Genomic DNA, 22,310 nt, shown 5'->3' with positions numbered 1-22,310 from the left:
TTGCTAAAGTCGTGAGGAGCGGTCAAGAATGAAGTAGTTAAAATACCTTTTCCCCTTTTTTTGCCGACGTTTCGACCTTTATTCGGGTCGTCTTCAGGGCATAAAGTGTGGTGCTATTTTTGCGGTGTAATATTGGTTTTGTGTGAAAGTCATCACACAACACTTTCACATAAAACCAATTCGAAAACAGTCTCTTCTGTTTTAATAATAAATATAAATGTGTGTTTCTTGGTGACCTGTTTGTTGTTTCAAAATTTGTTGAAGTCGTGAGGAGCGGTCAAGAATAAGGTAGTTTAAAAAAAACACTTTTTTTTGTTTGCCGACGTTTCGACCTTTATTCGGGTCGTCTTCAGGGCATAAAGTGTGGTGCAATTTTTGCGGTTTCGAACTGGTTTTGTGCAAAAGTGTTGTGTGATGGTTTTCACACAAAACCAATATGATACCACAAAAAAGCACCACACTTTATGCCCTGAGGATGACCTGAATAAAGGTCGAAACATCAGAAAAAAATGGAAAAAGGTGTTTTTCTAAACTACCTCATTTTGCCTGCTCCTCACGACTTCAACAAATTATGAAACAACAAACAGGTCACTAAGAAACACACAATTACATTTATTATTAAAACAGAAGAGACTTTTATTATACACAATACGATTTATAATCTACACAGTATAGTGGAAGGATTATAACAATTAAATTAATTATATTTAAATATAATTGCTTTCTTCCTGTTTGAACTGTCGTATAAATGGCTTAAAGCTGTCTTGAAGTCTTGGAATGTTGTAAATAGCAAGAATACACGGACCGTATATATTATCACGTTCAAATAGTCGAAAAATTCAACAACTTAAAAAAAGGCTTAATTGTTTTTAAAAAATCATATTGAGCTTTCTCGTTTTAACTGCAGTACGTTTAGTTCAGACATTTATTCAGGTCATGCAGTGTACTAAATAGCGAGATTAAGCGGACCGGAAATATTTGGGTCGAGATAAGATCTATTTGGGTGTCAGGTTGTCTATACTTTGTATTATGCCTCTGAACAGCCAGAAATTTAAATAAATTTGAAAATTAAGACGATAATATTAAAGTTTATATCAAATTTATCTGTAAGTTAGAGGAAGATAGTTCATATGATTTTATCTTTTCAATAGTTTTAATATACTACGTCTTAAATATTTATTAACATACAGTTATATTTAATAAACTGAGTTTCAGTCTTTATGGCGTTATTATGCCAAAGGTGTTGTCTCAAATGTTTGTAGATTCGGAATATTGGTAAATTCTTCGACATTAGGTGTTTAAATGATTTAAAAATAATAAACTGGGCTTTCTGAATTTTCATTGCCGGTAGTTTACCTGTCTAGGCAGAGGAGTTTAGCAAAACAGCGAGAATATACGGACCGGAAATGTTTGGATCAGTTTCAGTCTTTTGGACGTTAAGAGTTAGATGTATCGACCACTTTTCTACTCACGAATATATGACAATCGACAGTATGATGAAAAACCAAATTAAGTAGTTACTGCCAATTGACAATGTTGATACTGAGTCTATCTTCAAAGACATTTGAAATTGTCCGTGAAAAACTCTGTCATGTCTATCTGTAGCCATATTTAAGATTGCTTTGCCCTGATGATGACCTTAAAAAAGGTCGAAGGCTTGGCAGTAACAACTGAAGTTATGCCAAGGGTGTTGTCTCAATCGTTGATTATGTTCCCATGCTCTCAACCAAATGTTTACACACATTTAAAATACAAATATATAAATAAAGAAGTACATAAATTTTCTTTATGATTAAAAAAATATGTTGTTTCAATTTTTTTTCGATTTGGTAGAATGGAAAATTATTCAACTTTAAATGTTATGAAAATAATAAATTGTGCTTTCTTGTATTTTCGATTGTCGTACATTTGGCTCCAATCTGTCTGGGCTGGCGAGTGTAACAAAACAGCGAGAATATGCGGACCGGAAAGGTTTGGATCAAGTTTCAGTATTTTTGGCGTCAAATTATGCCAAACCGATTGGCTCAAACTGTTATTAAGCTAACATGCTAGAACAGCCAAATGTTTGCATAAATTTAACTAACTTATGTTTATAATCCGAGTCTTAATACAGTACTCCTCACATATGCAGACGATATCGTCTTCCTTTTAAACACAGTAGTCTTCAAAAACCTGCAGGACTTTCTGTCTTGTTTGGAAGAAAATTTCAAGAAACGGAAGATCAGACTCAATAAAAATCCTAACAAATAACATTCACCTTCCGCCGTGTTGTGTCATCTCTCCTCCAACTGTTCCTCTCCTAAAAACCAATTTTTTACAGGAAAAAAAGACATACTACTTGACAACAGATAGAATACATTACATACTCATACATTACATTCAAATCAAGTGTTCCAACCTCCAAAGATTCTAGTTTTTTCAGACAAAAGTCCTTCGAGCCATTGCCCAACCTCCCACTTTGTATCAACTTTATTATCAACCCAGACCTTCAAATCCCAATAATCTTCAAGACCATAAGAAATTATAAAACCATGGTCTCGCCCTCAACCCTTACGACAATCCTGTGAGACGCCTAAAGCCACCAATGACTATTAGTGAACAGTTTTGTGATAGCAGCGAAACTAAACGATTACTTCTCCACTTTTGTAAACTGCAATTCAATGAAACCCATGTTATTTTAGGGATGTTGTTACATAACAATACTTTAAAAAATATTGTGCCTTTTAGTATAGTTTAAAGACCAGCTAAATCGGTCAATGCTTCAACACTAAGTCTTTAAATAAAACTAATAAACTGGGTTTTTCTTTTTTTTATTGTCGTACGCAGGTCAGAGTCAAAATAGCGAGGATATATGGATGCAAGATGTATCAACCAGTTAATTTTCATGATAGAACTGCTAACAAAGAAAATAATTTGAAACTGTATACAAAGAGCTTAATTTGTATTACCAAAGAAGAATATTTATTTGTTTATTTAAAAGAAGATTTTAAGAGGTTTTTGATTGCTCCAGCGTGTTAATATAAACGTTTGCGACAAATGACAACACCCCCATCTTGACACAAAGCATTCCGGTCCGCTTATTCTCGCTATTTACAAGACTTTATCTAAAGGCCGAACTAATGCCAAACGAATGGCAATCAAATAAACAAAGCATTACGTCCATTTTTTTCTTCGCGTATTGGCTAATCTTTCCCTCCTGAAGCTTCCTGCTTGAATAAAAAGCCGACAGTTTTTTTGTTCGATTTACGAAAGTTTAGGAATCGTGGATGTCAAATTTATATGTAAAAACTGAACCTCTTTAGTCTGCTTTGAAATGTGTGATGTGTCACACTTCTCTGTGTGTTTCTCATTAGCGTTATCTCGACCTACTACTACTCCTCCCTGGAGCGTTGCGTCGCGACCTCTCGTTCTTCTGGAATATATCACATACAGGAAATCGCAATGATTAATTACAATTAATCGAGAAGAGAGGGGAAGAGAGAGGGAAAAAGGGAAAGAGAGAGAGAGAGAATCTGAGAAACGAGAACACATACGGTCCAATATTACCCAAGAATATAGAACATGGTGGACTACAAAAAATAAAATAAATAAATTCTAATACATTAGAATATTTCAAAAATGCTAAAACAATATGTCCTTTCTTGAACATCGAATTTTCCAATAAATTATTTATATATTTTATCCTCATTTACAAATGCAGCAGGCGGAGGTTCTTTTTAACGAAAAACCGATAACATAAATTATCGACATATATCGCTTTTACACAACTCGCAAGCCAGGAAAGTTACAAAGACGTTTCAAGTAAAAGTTATATTTGTTTGGTTGGCCTCGTAGGCCGTTTGCATTTCCGGTAACCATAAATCCTAGATTTTGTAACCGACGTCGTTTTAACTTTTAGCTGGAATATTTCGATAGATGGGGCTTATTACAAACAAAAACAAACATAAGAATTCACTTTTGATCCAGAAAAAAATCCAAACAGATGCCAAGCCTTAGATATAAAGATAGATTGATAGATAGAGAAAGAGGGAATCAGGAAAGAAAGAGAGGAAGGGAAGAAAGAGAGAAAAAGGGGGATAGAGAGATTTTAACCCAGTTGATCATCGTCATAATAAAACAGAAACGACTAATTAAATATATATTGAAAAATTTAAAATGAAGTATTTACTGCTCACTATTTTACTTGAATCGTTTGAAACTTATCATTTAAGTAACTAATAAAGAAATACTTGGCAAAAAAGGGAGAAACTTATTGTACTTAGGCTATTGAGATTCCTATAAGATGGCTGACGTAAAAACATATTTCAATGGGAGAAAAAAGAAAGAAAAGAAAAATGAGGGAGGGAGAGGGAGAGGGATAGGGAGGGAGAGGGAGAGGGAGAGAGGGAGGGAGTGAGGGAGTGAGAGAGAGAGAGTGAGAGAGAGAGAGAAGCAGACAGACAGAAGGATGAAAGAAAGGAAGAGAGGGAGAGATGAATAAAAGAGAGGAAGAGAGAGAGAAAGATGAATGAGGGAGAGAGAAATAGTGGGATGGGAGAGAAGGAGGGAAGAGAGAAAGCAACAATTGAGAGACAATAAAATAGATATGTGAATAGATCGATATGTGAGAGAGAGAGAGAGAGAGAGAGAGAGAGAGAGAGAGAGAGAAAGAGAAAAAGAAAGGGGAGATAGGGAAAGAGAGTGGAGAAGTGAGAGAGATGAGAAGATAGTACAAAGATAGATAGAGAGTGAGGAGTGCTGGAGAGAAAAGAAAAGGAAGATACGGAAAGAGAGGGGAGAGTGACAGAGAAGAGATGATAGATAGATAGATAGATAGATAGAGAGAGAGAGAGAGAGAGAGAGAGAGAGAGAGAGAGAGAGAGAGAGTGAGAGAGAGTGAGTGAGGAGTGAGAGAGAAGATTATATATAGATGGATGGTGAGAGTGAGAAAGAGGGGGGAAGGGATAATGAAAGAGAGAGAGAGAGAGAAATAGAAAAAAAACTAAATATTTAGTTCTTTAATTACTATACACTAAATCTAACCTTCTCCGTCTTTTTATGTATTTAAAATATTATTTTTTTTAAATAAACTTCCTATTTCATGTCACTAATTTGTTAACTGACTTAGACTTACATATTAATAGCAAGTATGAAGTGGGTTCGACCCCGCTCCGAGGCTTAACTACTATGTGTGTGTACTATGGGGGAAGAATGTAACCGGCCTTCTATGTTTGTGGTGTTGTATACACATGTATTGTATGTCTTTTATCTATTCTGTAGTTGGCAACCTGAGGTACGAATGAGAAGTTATAGCATTTTAAGATACCAACATAGTATACATATAAATGCTGACTGTCAGTAACAAAGCGAGATGAACAAATGGCTGCAAGTTAAAAACGCCTTAAAGACCAGAAAAAGAAGCAAAATCAAGCAGAGGGCTGCGGATGACCTCAACAGTTGTTGGCCTCTAAACCTCTCACATTATTATTATTGTTATTACAGGGCCTCTATTTGATTTTACAAGAGGGAAAGTGTTTAATTTTGTTTTCGATTCACAGAACCACGGTTGACGATAAAACCGAACTAAATCGGCGCTTTTGGTGTACAAAATCGATTGCATCCTTTTTATCATCCTGCGGACCAGGCGTCCGATAACGGAATTTTTTATATTAAGAAAAATTTACTCGACTCAGCAAATGTGTTTTTTTTTAAGTATTAAATCTCTCAGAGAAATTTTTGTTTTTCTTTTGGCCAGGTCTTTATTTGTCTTCATGATTGCTGAACATCACCGGTCAATGAACGAATTGAACTTACTTGTCGGACTGAAATGAGATTAGAGTGGGAATATTCAAATTTTGAAACTTTCTCGGCTGTCAGAATCAAAGGATTATAACACCTTTCAATATGCATTTTAAAAGCCCAAATGGAATCAATCGTGATGACACCTTGAAAAGGGCCTAACATGTCTGAAAGAACTTTTAAAATATCTTATTTTTTATTTATTCAGACCTTGTTTAAATTATTGTCCGAAGATTTTTTCATTCTCATCTTAGGATATCTGAAATCTTGGCTATATACTTTTTTCAAACATTTTTTGTCATATTTGATAGAGAATAAATTTGAACTTTTTTGAAAAACTGAAAAACTAAACTTTCAACTGTCCCAATAATAAATCGATGTACTAATTGTATTAGGCTAGAAGGATCAATATCTTATGCCTTATGATAAACATTATTATTTGTAGATTTGTTACGGAATAAATTCTCTTCCTGAAAAGATAAGCCATATAATTCTTACCATGAAAATGATGCAGCTTGGTTTAGCTTTTTATTTCAACATTATTTTTTTATATTTCTTATATCAATGCATTGATTTGTTAAAAATTGGTTATGGCAAATGATGTTGAAGTTGATTATTTTATGATGATGTTGAATTTGACACTGGAATACAATGACAATCGAATCTCGTCTTTTTTGTTTTGTAGAATTATTCGTCGCCTCTCTATCCTTCCGACTGCACAGATTTATCATTCACTTTCCACGTTTACGGCTCTTTTTTTGTTTTTTAAAAAAATACGAGCTCGTAAAGATAAGATGCGATAAAGTCATTTCCTTTTTTTTTCTTTTTTTCAAATTCAATTGCACGTCTACTAGTATTTGTAAAGCTGGTAAAAACCTTGATAATTTGGAGAAAAGTGTGTCGAATTTGTACATCCAAGTTTTTCGGTCAATGGAAGGAACGAAAAAAACAACAGTTGAGAATATTAACAATTAATTGGCCAATTGAAGTCAATAAGTGCAACTCAGAATCATTCGTTAGTCAATGATTGACTATGGTCTTACAGAAGGTATTCATAGAGAAATAAAAACTAATTCCGGAAGGAAAAGTATAAATAAAGAGATTATCTTACCCTGAAAATGATACATGCCGACTGGACTACGATCAATTATACACCATGACATTTTTGACCAGAAGCCATCCTTGCAAAACAAAACCTACTTTTGAATTAATCTAATAAAAAAGTTTAGGTCAATTTCGAGTAATAACTACGATCTTGTAGAAGTTATTTTAAAAGAAATACAAATGGGTACATTTTTTTAATTGATTTTACACGCGGACGTCAATGAATCATTTATTGACCAAGTGAGAAATGTGTATTATATGAAAATAAAATCTGTCAGGTCATTACAAAAAACAAAAAAAAATACAATAGGATAATATGGGGTGTATGATCAATGATTGATGACATATTCACTTACACAGCTATATTAATCCGGAATGAAGATTTATAAAGTTAAATCAATAAAAACTGATAACTAAAATTGACTTGTCAATCAAAATTTAAATTTTTATGAAGCTATGTTATAAATAAAAAAACCTACAGTATATTAATACAATTGAAAAGGCTATTATTAAGATGTGATCAACGTAAAACCTATTAATAAATAGAAGTAATGTTTTGAGCCAATGGAAAAGAAGAAACCTGCATTTCAGAAAATCGTATATTAAATCTAAATGCTATATTATTGACCAATTATTGAATGAATGTAAGAATAAAAAAATAAGTTTCAGTAAACCTTGAACCCAAACAAAAACAAAGCTATCCATTTTTCAATTATTGACCTTGCCATAAAAGTGATACAATAGGGAAGGTGTTCATTAAAATAGAATCATCACGAAATTTATTTTTAAGAGAGCAGTGTTCTTGTGGGTCAACGGAAAAGGATAAATAAATATTGCAACGAAATATTTAAAAACGTTCCCAGAACAATTATTGATCGAAACAACAGCTATAATTCTCTTTTCATCATCATTTAGGTCAATGGAAGAATAAATAAATTCAAGAAAATATCAAATCTCTAATTATTTAACATAAGATTGTCAGCAAAACCAATTAATGGCGAACTATTGACTATGGTGAATGATCAACGTTCAGGGTGAATGACCTAAGGAATTTGTTTTACCCAAAACAAAAAACATTCCATTGGCGAATTTTTCGCCGTGATTTTTCAATTAAATTTCAGTTAAATTTAAATAAGTCCTATAAAGACAAGATCAACTTAGATATTAGATTCTTCCGATCAATGCAAAATTTAAACTATTACGTTTTAAACTATTTTTTGGGACAACAAAAACAATTAATGACCAACTATTGACTATGGTGAGTGATCAACGTTCAGGGTGAATGACCGAAGGAATTTTTTTTAACCAAAACAAAAAACGTTCCATTGGTGAATTTTTCACCGTGATATTTCAATTAAATTTCAGTTAAATTTACATAAGCCCTTCAAAGACAAGATCAACATAGATATTACATTCTTCCGATCAATGCAAAATTTAAACTTTTATTTGGCCAACAAAAACAATTAATGACCAACTTTTGACTATGGTGAGTGATCAACGTTTCGGGTGAATGACCGAAAGAATTTTTTTGAACCGAAAGAAAAACATTCCATTGGTGAATTTTTCACAGTGTTAAATTTAAATAAATCGTATAAAGACAAGATCAGCTTAGATATTAGATTATTCCGACCAATGCAAAATTTAAACTATTAATTTTTAAAACTATTTTTTGGATTAACAAAGCCAATTAAAACAAAAAATCTTCCATTGGTCAATTTTTCACAGTGTTAAACATAAATACGTCCCATAAAGGCAAGATAAACTTAGATATTACATCGATGCAAAATTATTTATACTATTTTTTACTTTTTACTATTTTTAGGTCATGGCACTTTTGATTATCGGTTCTCCGTCAATCAAACTAAAACAGACTTTTTGATAAAAGAAAAAAACCTATTGCTACGAAATTGCTTGTACATAAACGATCAACACCATATGTATAATTTTATATTAAAATACACATATATAGTTTGTATGTATAATCAAAATAAAACTGACAAGATGATTTTTAACAATTAGACGAAGTTTCCTAAATGAAAGAAGCTAAATGAATAAATATAATTAAGATTGTACCCTGCAGGAGGGAAGAAACCTTTTGTTTACTTTTATTTGTTTATATTTGCTTATGTAATTCCCACAGGTTCGTGTTCTTTTCACGCTTGCAAATATTTGAACAGCGAAAGCGATTTTCTATGGTTGTTTGCACAAAAAATCCTTCGGCCCCGATTTCAACCCGTCGAAATCGGACGAAGTCACGAGGGAAATTTTGTAGTTCAAAATCTTGATGAGACAATTTTTTTTAAAATACAGAAATCGTGATAGAAGAGAAGAAATCTGTCTGTTGTTTCCTTAATGTGGGTAATCCTTTTTTTAAAATATTTATCTTGAGTAAGCCAATCGCGTAATTGTCAAAGCTTATCGAATTGTCCGAAGTGATAAATTTTCAAGTAATTCATTCATAAGTTGTTTTATTACATTATTTTTATGTATATTTCAAACGATCGTGAAAAATAAACCAGGAAATGAGAGATAATGATGTTTTTTTTAGTCCTTCCCTTAAAAAAAAACAAAAAAAAACACTTTTATAGCCATTTAGGTCATGAGAATGGCCTAAGATTTGATAAATATGTACCATTATGAGGGCCACGTGCACCCCTAAAAAATGCATAACGACCCCATTATAAACAGATGTTCAATTAATTAAAATATGTACAAAAATCCTCGAAGTCCAAACCCCCTAGGTAAAGGTTCCACAAGTCGGACTTCTTCGGTAGGGCTTCATTTAAAACGGTAAGAGTTGCATAAACGGTTGTTTACGTTTAGTCCATTTAAAAAGGTGAAAACATTACTAGAAACAGCGAGAGTAGGCGGACCTGAATCGCTAGATCGTCGACCTCCAACATAATATTTATATGACTTCTCATTTAATTTCATTGACACTGACGCATCGCGAACTGTTTAGGTCCTCAGGATTGGCGAGGGCATCCGGACATTCCAGCGTTTTGTCTAAGCTAGTTTTTTGTTTTATTTACAAATAGAAAGCGAATAGTCGTCTAGATGTATCAAAGAAAGACCCGAATCATTATGAAAATAGGGCGAGATTTCTGCTCCGCAGGGCACTAGGCTAGCACGAGACCCGATAGGGAAATTTTCACCTCAGGCCGGCCCTTTTATCATTCCTTACAACACCCCTTGTTGAATTAATAAGACTGAAACAAGCACTTTCGATTTCAGCGGAATTTTATCACAACCGGCATACGATGTTAGGAATCATCACAATAAATTGCTTTGGAGTTTCGTTTTTATCAAGAGAGGTTTTTTTATACGATAAGTTGGATTTCAAAAAAGTCCAGGGATAACCTGGCCATAAATTAAATCTTTGGCCATTTCCTAGTCTTTACAAGAATATTTTTCTATGAAGAGAACCAACCAACCAAAATCCAACCTTTGGCTTACTACATCTTGTCAAATTTTGTTTCCGAAAGGACCGAGTAAAAATCAGACCACAGATTTCCTAAGTGGTGTCAAATTCCGAACTTTTACCGACATTTTGTAAAATTTTGTTTCCGGAAGGACCAAGGGAAAATCAGACCAGAGATTTCCTAAACTGATGCTTCAAATTCCGGACTTAAGCTTCATCATGTTAAATTTTGCACGGATTGGCCAAGTGAAAATCAAACAACAGTTTTCAAAACTGAAGCTACAAATTCCAGACTTTTACAGAAATCTTAAAAAATTTAGTATCTGGATGGACAAGGGAAACAAGATATTTCGAAAATTGGAGCTTCATATTCTCGTCTTAATCCGATACCTTCGAAAATTGACCTATTATTTCCACAACTTAGCCTTCGAATCGAACCTTTGACTTACTAAGTCTCGTAAAATTCGGTGTCTGGAAGGACCAAGTAAAAATCAGACAAGAGATTTCCAAAACCGGGTTTTCAAATTCTGTCTTTTATCGACATCTTGGAAAATTTGGCGTATGAAAAGACCAGCCAAAAATGAGACAAATGATTTCCTAAATCGGAGCGTGGATTAAAAGAAATCGTAGCAGCCATGCCTTGCCCTGCCTTATAACCCATACATTCAACCTTCTGCAACAAGACCCTCCCCCGCGTCAATAAATTGAAATCATAGTTAAATTTTTATACACTCAATTTTTAGAAATGGAAGGAGTTAGCGGCTTGCCTGTCCCTGCTTATATCCCTGAGATCTTTGATGTCGCACTACTTCAATTACCTTCTAAAATACTGGCCTTTTCAATTTGGCAAAAATCGGCCCTGTGTTTTACACGTTCGTGAATAATACTGAAAAACTTTTTTTGAACGGAGGGAGACCGCGTCACGCCTCTCCCTGCTTATATCCCTAATGTCGTGCTACCTAGTGAACGCCACGTAACAATGCTATTGTCAAGTTGTTCATAAGAAACGCTAAATTATACGATTTAGAACTGTTGCACTTCAGAACAATAGGGAGAAAGTCTATAATAGGCAGAATTAGAAACACGAGGATTGAAAAGAAAGAAAGTACCAACCTAGAAATACTTGAAAGATTTGACATTCTTTATGTAGAAGGGTTCAAAGTTATAAAGTAATAGAGAAAACGGCAAAAAATGTACAATTGTCCTAGCAAATTGGGAAAAGCAGACATCAATTTAATCTCAAATTTTATGATGACCACGCGTGAAATCTCAAGTGGCCAATCGAAAACTACTTAAATTGACTTTTCTTTTTGTCAATTATTTCGTAGTGGCGTAGAACAACCCAATTTATCTTGAACCGTGAACGCCTAGTGGCTGGTGTTTTTGAATCTGCAGAACGGATTACAAATAGCTCCAACCTTGGGCACGTAGATAACGTCTGACCACCATTTAAGCCGAAATGAAAGATGAAAAGATTTTGAAAATCGTGATAAACCCAAAGGAAATAATCAGCTTTTACGATCCATTTGCCCAAATCCGAAATGGCATCTCTTGAGGAGTTTAGCAGTTTGCAAAGTGGTTTCATCTATGGTCGTACTAATATAAATTCTAAGTTTTCTAGTTTCGAAGTTAATGATTAATTTGGCAATTTATTATATATTAAGAAAGGAACCGTGAATAGATTTGCCTCGCACAGTTCGAACCCACAAAACTTAGCATTACCTCAAAATAAAAATATGTAGTAATATTTTTTTTCAAAATGAGGAACCTTGACATTAAGCCTGGTGTTGATGACATCATATTAAAATAAATCTAGACTCACAAAAATAACAAGCAGAAAGAATGAGAGTGAAAAAGCATGGTATTGTACATTGAACCTGACCCTGGCCCAGATCGATTTGAATGGATATCTTGGTCGAAGAGGTAGACAAAATAGCAATATGATTACGTGCCTAACACACACCCCAATTTCGTAATCTCGTCTGTTTATTTTTAACCGCAGCTTTACTGTTGAACCTCGGATAGTTAAGGGGACTGGGAACTGTAGATTCACGCCCACGCTTGAGAGGATAACGGATCATCCGCCGCCCTATCCGCTTTTGCAAGAAAGACGACCTGGGCGAATATAGTTTTACAACTTAATAGCTCGCGTTTATTTCAAATTGCTTGTATTTTCGTTGAGAGGGTCGATTTAGACACGGCAATAATCGCCCCTGATCACCCCTGATCAACCTGGTCTGCCCATTCTCCGTTATTTTTGTCCAACGCGGTACAGTATGATCAAAGACGATCATGATCACACTACCCAACACGAATTGACAACAGCCATTTAAAGTTTTTGTACTTAGAAAATTTGTTTATTTATTTTAACTGGCTTTCAAAAAGTACGTACCTGGGTGCATACACAAATTTAAAGTTGGTATAACTTTTAAACAAATGTATGTCAAATGATAGGATATGAAATTTTAAACAAACATGTGCACACAGACTGAATATCCATTGGTTGTAAGAAATAGTTTATTTGGTCTTATGAAGTGTTTTAATGGTAAGAATGGATTTAGTTTGGACAAAAAATTCCAATATTTTGAAAGAATTGAAAACTTGTAGTTTGGCCTAACTCTACTTTCAAGCTATTCTCGCTATTTTGGTTTTTTTTTTTGCTTCTAGCTATCTTCAGTCTTGGGATGTACAGGTTATAAGCAGGAATAATCACACAGACCAAAACAGCAAAAATAACATCTCTCTCTCTCACTCTCTCTCTCTCTCTCTCTCTCTCTCTCTCTCTCTCTCTCTCTCTCTCTCTCTCTCCCTCTCTCTCTCTCTCTCTCTCCTCTCACTCTCTCGCCCCATCACTCACTCTCTCTTTCTCTCTCTCTCTTGCCCCATCTCTCTCTCTTTCTTTCTCTCTTGCCTCCATCTCTCTCACTCACTCTCTCTTTCTATCTATCTATGTCTTACTCTCTCTTTCTCTCTATCTTTTTCTCTCACTTCTGTCATATGTAATTTTCCTAAATTCGGTAACAAATTACAGGTTCATGACCCCACAGATCACAAAGATCATTTTTATATCAACAACAAATCAAATTTGAATTATCCCTATTATTTAGAAATCGTGAGATGTGGTCTGTTGTGATGTGGGTTTAGAAAAACATTTTCTTTATCCTGCCAACGTTTCTTTCTTTATTGAGATCATCTTCAGGGCCTGGAATTTATAAACATTGTTTAAATTATACAAATACATATAAGCTGTAGAAATGAATTTATACAATGATGTACACAATATTGAAATTTTAGGTTTAATCAAAGTATTTGTACTCACTGAAAGTGTGTGTTTTCTGTGTAGGTGTCATTGTGTGTTGTGTTGTGAGAATTAGTGAGATATTAATGTTATTTGTTTATATATATTGGGTTTTGAAGAAGTGGGGAAGAAAGCAGGGGTGGAAATCCATTTTTCTGATTGATTTTTTTTAAGATGATTTTTTAATTAAACCTAAAATTTCAATATTGTGTACATCATTGTATAAATTCATTTTTACATCTTACATGTATTTGTATAATTTAAATAATGTTTATAAATCCCAGGCCCTGAAGATGATCTCAATAAAGATTGAAATGTTGGCACGATGAAGAAAATGTTTTTATAAATCCACATCACACCAGACCGCATCTCACAATTTCTAAATAATCATTAACTAACAGTCACTAAACACCACACACTATCGCTATTGGTACACTATTGAAACATATGAAAAAAAATTGATTAAACATATTTAAATTTTCTTTTTCCTTTTTCTCTTTGGGCAATTTTATTAATATTTTTGGCTTGTTTAACAGTTTCAATTTACTAAATTACTGAATTATTTAGAGATAGCATCTTTGCTACAAAAAATCAAAATCAAAATGGCAATGATTAAGACACAAGTGCTTAAATGTTTGTTGTTAGTGAGTGTTGTAAACTGCTAAACAAGCCAAAACAATTTGAACACAATTTATTTTTAAAAAATTAATGTTTAATTTTTATTTTTTGTAAAACAGATAATTTTTATAAATAACAAAATGGTTTGTATTGTAGGTAAACACTTGTCGAATAGCAATAAATATGTATTAGAATACTTTTGCCCTAAAGATTTCTTCAGAGCTGGCAACACATGTTACTATCTCAGCACAAAAAAAGCAACATGGAATAATGCATTTTTTGAATGTTCTGACATGAAAAACAGTAAACTCGCCATGCCAGATACGGTTTGGAAGGATAAATTTCTAAGACGATACTTCAGAAGGGAAAAACCAGGTTTAAAATGTTTTATTTTGTTTTTATGAGTATGTGTATATATAAAACATTTATTTTATTAGCTAAAAAGAACAGGTGGATAGGTGGAATGTACAATTGGCAAAGCCATAAATGGATATGGGGACCGACCGGAAACGAGTTTACATACCATGGTTTCGCAAGGCGTAAAACGAAAACCCCACCGTGGACTTGTGCTGTAATGGACCCTGCAGATCATTACAAGTAAATAAACCTACATGTATACTTAAAATATTTTATAATTTGGTTTTTGTTTGAAGGTGGGAGAGAAAAAGCTGCGTGAATGAATTTCATTTTATTTGCGAGAAGCCCATGGGTATGAGAAGAAGGAAGAGTATAAAACATAAACAAAAAATTTACAACAAAAATGGGAAGAAAATTAAACCAAGTAAAAGCCTTTATCACACCAGGACAAATGAGATTTATGACAAAAGACTCGATCCGAAAAAAATGTTTGACATACCAGAACATAAGTACACACCTCTATTATTAAAACCTAAAGTTTGGGTGAAAAATTAAAATTAATATTATTTAATTGTTTAAATTTTTGTAACTGATAAATTTTGACAAATAGCTTTAAACACCTTATTGTATTCTCAAATTATATTAATGCTTAAATGTTACAATTTAAAAGCTTATATATATTTTTTCCCCATAGAACATAAATTGCAAGATTGTTTTTGGTGAAAACTTTGTTACAATTGTTTAATGTTTAGTAAGAAAAAAAAAAGACTTGAAATGTTACAAAACCTTGCACATGTTCAAATCAAAACTGCATACACATTTATGTATAAGCTTTGACATGATTCTAAGAATGTAAAATAATATAAAACTGTAAATAGTTTATTGTTGTGTAACATAAAATGTCTTGAACACCAAAGGATGTTAATTATTAAAATGTAAATTTACCATTGAAACAATAAAAAGCTAAAAATTAAGTTCTGAGATGTTTTTATTACATGCTAGGGATTCAGATGCACAAAAAAAGACCAAAGATTAGTACAGAACCCCCTTGCCCTTAATATTATATATTATTAAATTTTATCTGTGAAATCTTTAGCAGATTGAGTAGAAATTTTATAAATCTCTGTAAATAAAAATTCGTAGAATGACCTACACTTACCGACTTAATTCTTTTTTTAGCATAAATGTTGAGTAAATAATAATGGCTTACCTTGATGTATGTGCAGAGTGCATCCCCTTTTAAAATGTTTGTACCAGGTTCTGTGTACAGTTTGACTTTCATGTTTCCGGTGTCGACATCTTTCATAACGAGCCCGCATTTCTGCATCAAATCGACAAATTCCGTTTCAGTGAACTCAGCCGGCAGGTTACTTACGTAGACCTTCGTGTTGTTCTCATCATCGACTTCAAACCAGGCTGGAAAAATCACAATCAAAAAATTAATTATACTGTACAGATTTTTATTATAATCCATGTAACTTACTCGGTTCTTGAGCTTTCCTTTTTAAATTAGGGTCTGTGGCTTCTTCTAAAGGTTTTTTAATTTCGTCCTCACCTGCGAGCTGAGATTTCACCTCCTGAACCCCCTCATTTAGGTCTTTCTTTTCTGGGTTTGTAACTCCATAACTCATTTGATAATGAGCCAAAAAGTCGTCATCAATCTATTAAAAAAATTAAAAAATAAATTTTTGATATTGTGAGAGGTGGACTTTGAATGGATGTAATATTGGCGCCATCCTACATATGACTTCACAAAGAAATAATAAAGCATAGTACCACAGGATAACCAGTCAATGCAGACTTTATTTGGTACAAGGACAGCTTTCAAAAATCAAACAAGGCACTGGAGCCAGTATTTATGGGAGGAAATTAAGATATACAATTACTTTTTTCTTAAAGACCATCATTCAAGACTCATGGCTCCAAGAGACGACATGAACAGGATGTTTGAATTTAGCCAAAAATTCCGAATAAACCTGGGTACCAAAAAAGAATGGGAAAGAGAGGGAAATAACTCCTTTAAAAATGGCACCATCCTCTAGTATACAGATGGATCTAGAACACAAGAATGTATGGGGGCAGGAGTATTTGGACCTGGAACCAAATACTCAGAACCCATGGGAAAACTCATTAGTATCTTCCAAGCTGAGATTCATGCAATTGAAAGATGTACCCAATTCAATCTAAGTAAAGGGTACAAAAACAAGAATATAGCTATCATGTCAGATAGCCAAGCAGCCATCAAAGCACTAAGCTCAAGTACCATTAGTTCAAGGATGGTGCTGAACTGCAAAACCAAACTAAACATATTAGGTATGCAGAATAAAATCAGCCTCTGCTGGGTCCCAGGACACATGGGAGTAGAAGGCAACGAGAAAGCGGACACCCTTGGAAGGAAAGGGGCTGCCACACCTCTGATAGGACCTGAACTCTTTTGTGGCATAGGAATCCACACTATTAACAAATATCTCAGACAGAAGGACAAAAAGAAAATGAAGGAACAATGGAATTCACTCATTTGACATAGACAATCCAAGAATCTTCTAACCAATTTTGGTAGGAAAGAAATCACAGAATGTGTCAAAGGAAGCAGGAATAAATAGACTGCAAATCGTAACAGGATTCCTAACAGGACACTGCAGATTAAATGGACACTTAAAGAAAATTGGAACAATCCAAGATGGCACATGCAGATTCTGCAAGGAGGCAGAAGAGACACCAACACATTTACTAAAAAACTGCGGAGCTACATTAGCCCACAGGAGGAAATGTTTTGGGATGTACAATGTGACCATAGAAGAGATTCAACCACTGAAACCGGGCCTATGAATCAAGTTTCTTGATGAAATAGGACTCACCGATGTGCTTTAGGCAGAGAATAGGAGCTACAATAGCTCTTAAAGGGCGCAGTATATTACACCCCAAATACTACATCTACATCTACTTTTTTTTCTTAAAAAATTTACTGTGGGTATTTCAGGCAAAAGCCATGGCAATTTAGCTCTGCAAAAACATAGAAAGAGATTAACGAATCTCTCCCGAGATGATTCAACTAGTTAAACGGGGTGTCAAGGAGTGTAGCCATCTAGCAAATGATTGGGAACTGCTGGAACCCATTCAAATGCAGTCAACTCGTTCACCCAGGTGGGTGGCTAGCAGACACAAGTGCCAATCCTCATCCCCACTGGTTGACTCAACGCAAAAGATACTCTGCATTCATCTTTCATGCCAGTTGCCTAAAGCCTGATGCCCAGGGAATGTCACTTCCCTACCAATGGGTTAGGCTCTGATGAGAGTTATAGGTCATTTCAGCCCCAAACGCACACAAACTATCTAGGCTAATATTAATTAAATTAGATAAATCAGTTGCACAAATAAATGCATTCATACATTGCACTCAATCTGATTAGTTGGCAGAGTTTTGGATATTCCTCCATCAACCCAGTGTTAATAATCGTTCGAAAATTAAGGTCAGTAGGGTACTTTTATAAATATTCTGCTATCGACCCTAAACGCACACACTGCTGGAGTAGTGATAGTGATGCTAAAGCGGGGAACACACCCAACGCAATGCTACCCAATGTGACCCGAAGCCACTCAACGCCAATTCAATGTCCAATTTTCTATAAGATTGTATTACAGCCCATGCACATCTGTTCGATGCCATGCAACTCTATTCTACGCTACACAATGCAACCAAGTTCCCTATCCAGATTTTCTTTGAGTAGCGTCAAGTACAGTCTAAGACAAAAGAACCTGATACTCATGTTTTTCTTTCAAACTATATGTATTATTGTTGTTATAACGATTACAACATACTTATTTTACTATAAACCAAATTAAGTGAGATCAAAAATGTATGAGTTTTTATAAAAAAAATTAATTTTAATGTTTTGGCAGAAAATTGATCAAAACATTGGAATACCAGTATTGATAGAATGAATTTAACTGACAATTCATTACATGGTTTTGAACATAAAATTTAACTTAAATTTATTGACGGTTTTGCTCATAAAATTTAACTGACAATTTATTTCAAGGTTTTTCTCATAAAATTTAACTAATGATTTATTACATGGTTTTGTTCATAAAATTTAACTAACAATTTATTACAATGTTTTGCTCACAAAATTACACCATTTCCGTCATGCAGAATCAGAGCCGGACACTAATTTTTTTGTAGTTTATTTCAAACTATGTATATATAATTTTGTCGTTATATTAATTACAACATGCTTATTTTAATGAAAACCAAATTAAATTAGATAAAAAATTCATGAGTTTTTATAAAAATTATTTACTTATGATGGTTAAGCAGAAAATTTATCAAAACACCAGAAAATGTTTATTGATAGAACGAATTTGACTAACAATTTATTGCATAGTTTTGCTCAAAATAATGCATTAAGAACAAAAGAGGCATTGTGTCTGTGATACTGATTTGTGATACATGCTGTGTGACTGTACGCGTATGCTTGATGTTGAACAGATTGTACACCCTATCAAAACAATAAAGGCATCGGGTAGCGTCAAGTCACAGCATGTCAGGTAAGTGTGGTCCCCTCTTAATTCATCATCAGCCCCTCACCACTCACACTGATAAATACACTCATTTGAACAAAACACATAGAATATAACTTTATGCAGTACAATATCACCCATCCTCAAAAAAAAAAAATAATAAAATAAACAGGGAACACAGAAACTGACTTCTGTATTCAAGAACCATTCTTAAATCTGGTGGTATGCCTATTATTGTTATTATTATTATTTTTATTATTATTATTATTTTTAGAACTATTTCAACAATCTATATATTTAAGTAAATTAGCATTTTAGATAGACACAATAATGAATTGTTATTTCACCACCTCAGCAGCAATGTTACAAATGTCAGTAATGAGAGGACACACAGGAAAAAAATGACCACCAATGCACTTGGTGTCAGAGGATTTCTTTCTTTAGCAGTTTGATTTTTTGCTTCATATCTTTCATAGATTGTGGCAATAAACCTTAACAACATGTCTTTCTACTGTGATGACTCTGAATATGAACAAAATGTGTCCTCAGAAAGTAATTAAGGGAGATTAGATTAAAATGGTTTGTAAGCGAACAACTATGATAAAGAATTTGAATAGTTAATGTTAGAACGGTATTGTTGACAAGCCAAAAATATTATATTCAATGTGCACTCAACCTAACACTTTCATTTTTACCTTTGCCGATGACACATCAATACTCATCTCCAATAAAGACCCCATTACAGCTTCACATAATTTACAAAATTAATTACACTTACACTCGATTCATGGCCCTGCCAATGGAGAATCAAGGTTAATGAAACTAAATCAAAATACAATTGGACTGTACCTCAACAACTTACATGGAATCAACTTACGAGACTCAAACATAAAAATTTAGATTTCAGACTGCTAAAAAGACTACTTGACAAGCGATCAAAATTACAGTAACAAAAAAGGCTAGACACTGTCCTGCTTGCCCCACTAGGAACATTCAAGCTTAAACTGTACCGCTAAACAGTCAGACTGTGGATCCTACAATCTAAAAATCTACAATCTTCAAAAAATAGTCTTTCCCTTCTATGTCTCTAACCATACAAATCATACCGAATTAAAAACCCCATTCGTATCAGACATTTCCCAATTTTGTTACAAAAATTTTTATTCAATATTGCCTAATCACCTCAACCCCTTAATCTGCAAATTGTCATCCTCAACATTACTGGCCAATCCTCATCAGAGACTTAAGTGAAGTTGGCCACGAGACAACTTAGTTGCCTAACCTAAAGGATAGGTGCCAAGTGAGCTCCACTTTTTTATTTTATGGATACTATGAACTGGAGGAGTTCCCCCTGAGCACTATACTTGTACTTCCTTCCTGGCTTTATTTTTGGAAGCTCGCAATACACGTGTAAATTTGAATTTGATTTTTGAAGGGGGTCGGGACCAAATTCAGGGTCGCTGAGATCCGATCCCACCCCAGACCTTTCATTGATGAGTGCCTTGTCAATTTTTTTCAATTGCAACCACCAGTCCCATCAGGCATCAGAAAAAAAATCCAGAGTTGACAGTGGGAATCGAACCCACAACTGCGGAATGTACTAGCCGATCTACTTAACCACTCGGCACACATTTAAAGTACAGTGCAAAAAAACAAAAAACATTATGTTGAAAATTATTGACTACTCTACTCCGACAGTTATTTGATCAGAAGGTTTTCTTAAGGCATATATTTTGTTTTGTTTTGATTTATAAAAACTTCATAAATACATAAGTAATAAATAAGGAATCATTAATTACCTTAGGGAACCATGCATTTTTTTCCCTGTCCCATAAATATACAGTGCCATCATTTGGATCGGTATAAATATGAGTGTCGCCTTCAAATCCATAAATCCCTTTTGACATATCTTGCCTTACGACTGTTTTCTTTTTGATCCTCGTCTCGCCATCATCATCCTCCTCCTCTTCTTCCTCTTCATCCACTCTGATCTTAACGCTTTCACATAAGTCCCACTTGTTTTCCTCAGTGTTCCATTTGTATTTCACACCTGCAATATGTTCTATGTATGACTGAAAATTTTTATTCGGTATTGAAAATTACCTGTGGACTTGTCTGTGTAACAGTATGTGCCATCTTCGTAGATGTAGTCGTTGTCCGAAGGCTTCGAGCCGTCCTTCGAGACCCAGGCCTGTTTGTCGGCTTTCCACTCGAGCTCCGCACCCGTATTGGGATCTGTAAAGCATCAAGTTGACATTTATACAGACGACTCTAAGAAGAAATATGCTTAAGCCTCTGCTTAATATTTAACATTACTTGAGCCTAAAAATATGTCCATACCTGTGTAAAAACACTTTTCGCCTTCGTACCTCAGCCTGGTTTCGTCCAATTTTTGCCCCGTTTTGTTTTCTCCCTTGGCCAAAGGGTTTTTGTCCTCTTCGGTCATAATTATTTTCCAAATGGAAATTCGAAAAGAAGCCCCTTGCCTCTTTTAAACCCCTTGTGGACGTTTGAAACCTCGTTGAAACCTCAAAAGTATACACAGAAGATGGAAAAGCCAAAAGCTCATAAGATTACTTTAACATATAACACAAAAAGCATAAATTATGTCAAATATAAATAATACATATGTAATAAATAATTTATACTTAAACTAATAATATGTTTATTATAGTTCGATTTAAGTGTGAGGCGTTATTTAAATACACATTTTGCTCCTGATTTTTTTTTAAATTACAAGAATCTTTCATTAATTTAGTTTGTATTTACTTACAAATATGTACAATGTTTTAAACAAAAATAAATACTTCTAAGTCTTACACATAATTATTTTAAATTAATAAACACAATTATTAATTACAAGTTCTTAAAAGACATAATTTATTAAAATATGCTTTAAATTTACATTAATCAAATTATTTTTGTCTTTGATTCATTCAAAATGAATTTATCAATTATAATATTTACATTATCGTCATTATTTCATAGTTTTATCTGCGTAAATGGGGTTAATTACAACAGTAACAAATAATAATATAACAAAAACAGCATTGTCTAATATTTAATTATTTTTAATTCCTTACATGTCATTATTAACTACAAGTTATTAACAGACTATTATAGCTTATTGAAATAATTAATTTAATTGTATTTATTTGGCTTTGATTAATTAAGAATATTGAGCTGTATCACATGAATTGAAGAAGAATAAAA

General features: G+C 33.7%; 1 protein-coding gene across 1 annotated transcript in view; it reads right to left on the bottom strand.

Moving 5' to 3' along the window:
- LOC106666371 (HIV Tat-specific factor 1 homolog) overlaps positions 1-21,645 on the bottom strand; it is a 36,487-nt gene extending 14,842 nt beyond the window's left edge. Inside the window, exons 1-5 of the mRNA XM_014393533.2 lie at positions 21,438-21,645; positions 21,201-21,332; positions 20,897-21,147; positions 16,060-16,237; positions 15,787-15,992 (exon numbers count right to left, since the gene is read on the bottom strand). Coding sequence (XP_014249019.1) covers positions 15,787-15,992; positions 16,060-16,237; positions 20,897-21,147; positions 21,201-21,332; positions 21,438-21,543 — 873 coding nt within the window. The 5' untranslated portion in view covers positions 21,544-21,645. The remainder of the gene's footprint in view (positions 1-15,786; positions 15,993-16,059; positions 16,238-20,896; positions 21,148-21,200; positions 21,333-21,437) is intronic.
- Positions 21,646-22,310: the final 665 nt, after the last annotated feature.

Source organism: Cimex lectularius, unplaced genomic scaffold, assembly GCF_000648675.2.
Source record: "Cimex lectularius strain Harlan isolate CLEC.00 unplaced genomic scaffold, Clec_2.1 scaffold236, whole genome shotgun sequence".
In the NCBI taxonomy this organism is placed as follows: domain Eukaryota; kingdom Metazoa; phylum Arthropoda; class Insecta; order Hemiptera; family Cimicidae; genus Cimex; species Cimex lectularius.
Note: the sequence above shows the minus strand (reverse complement) of the source record. Positions and strands in the feature narration are given on the sequence as shown.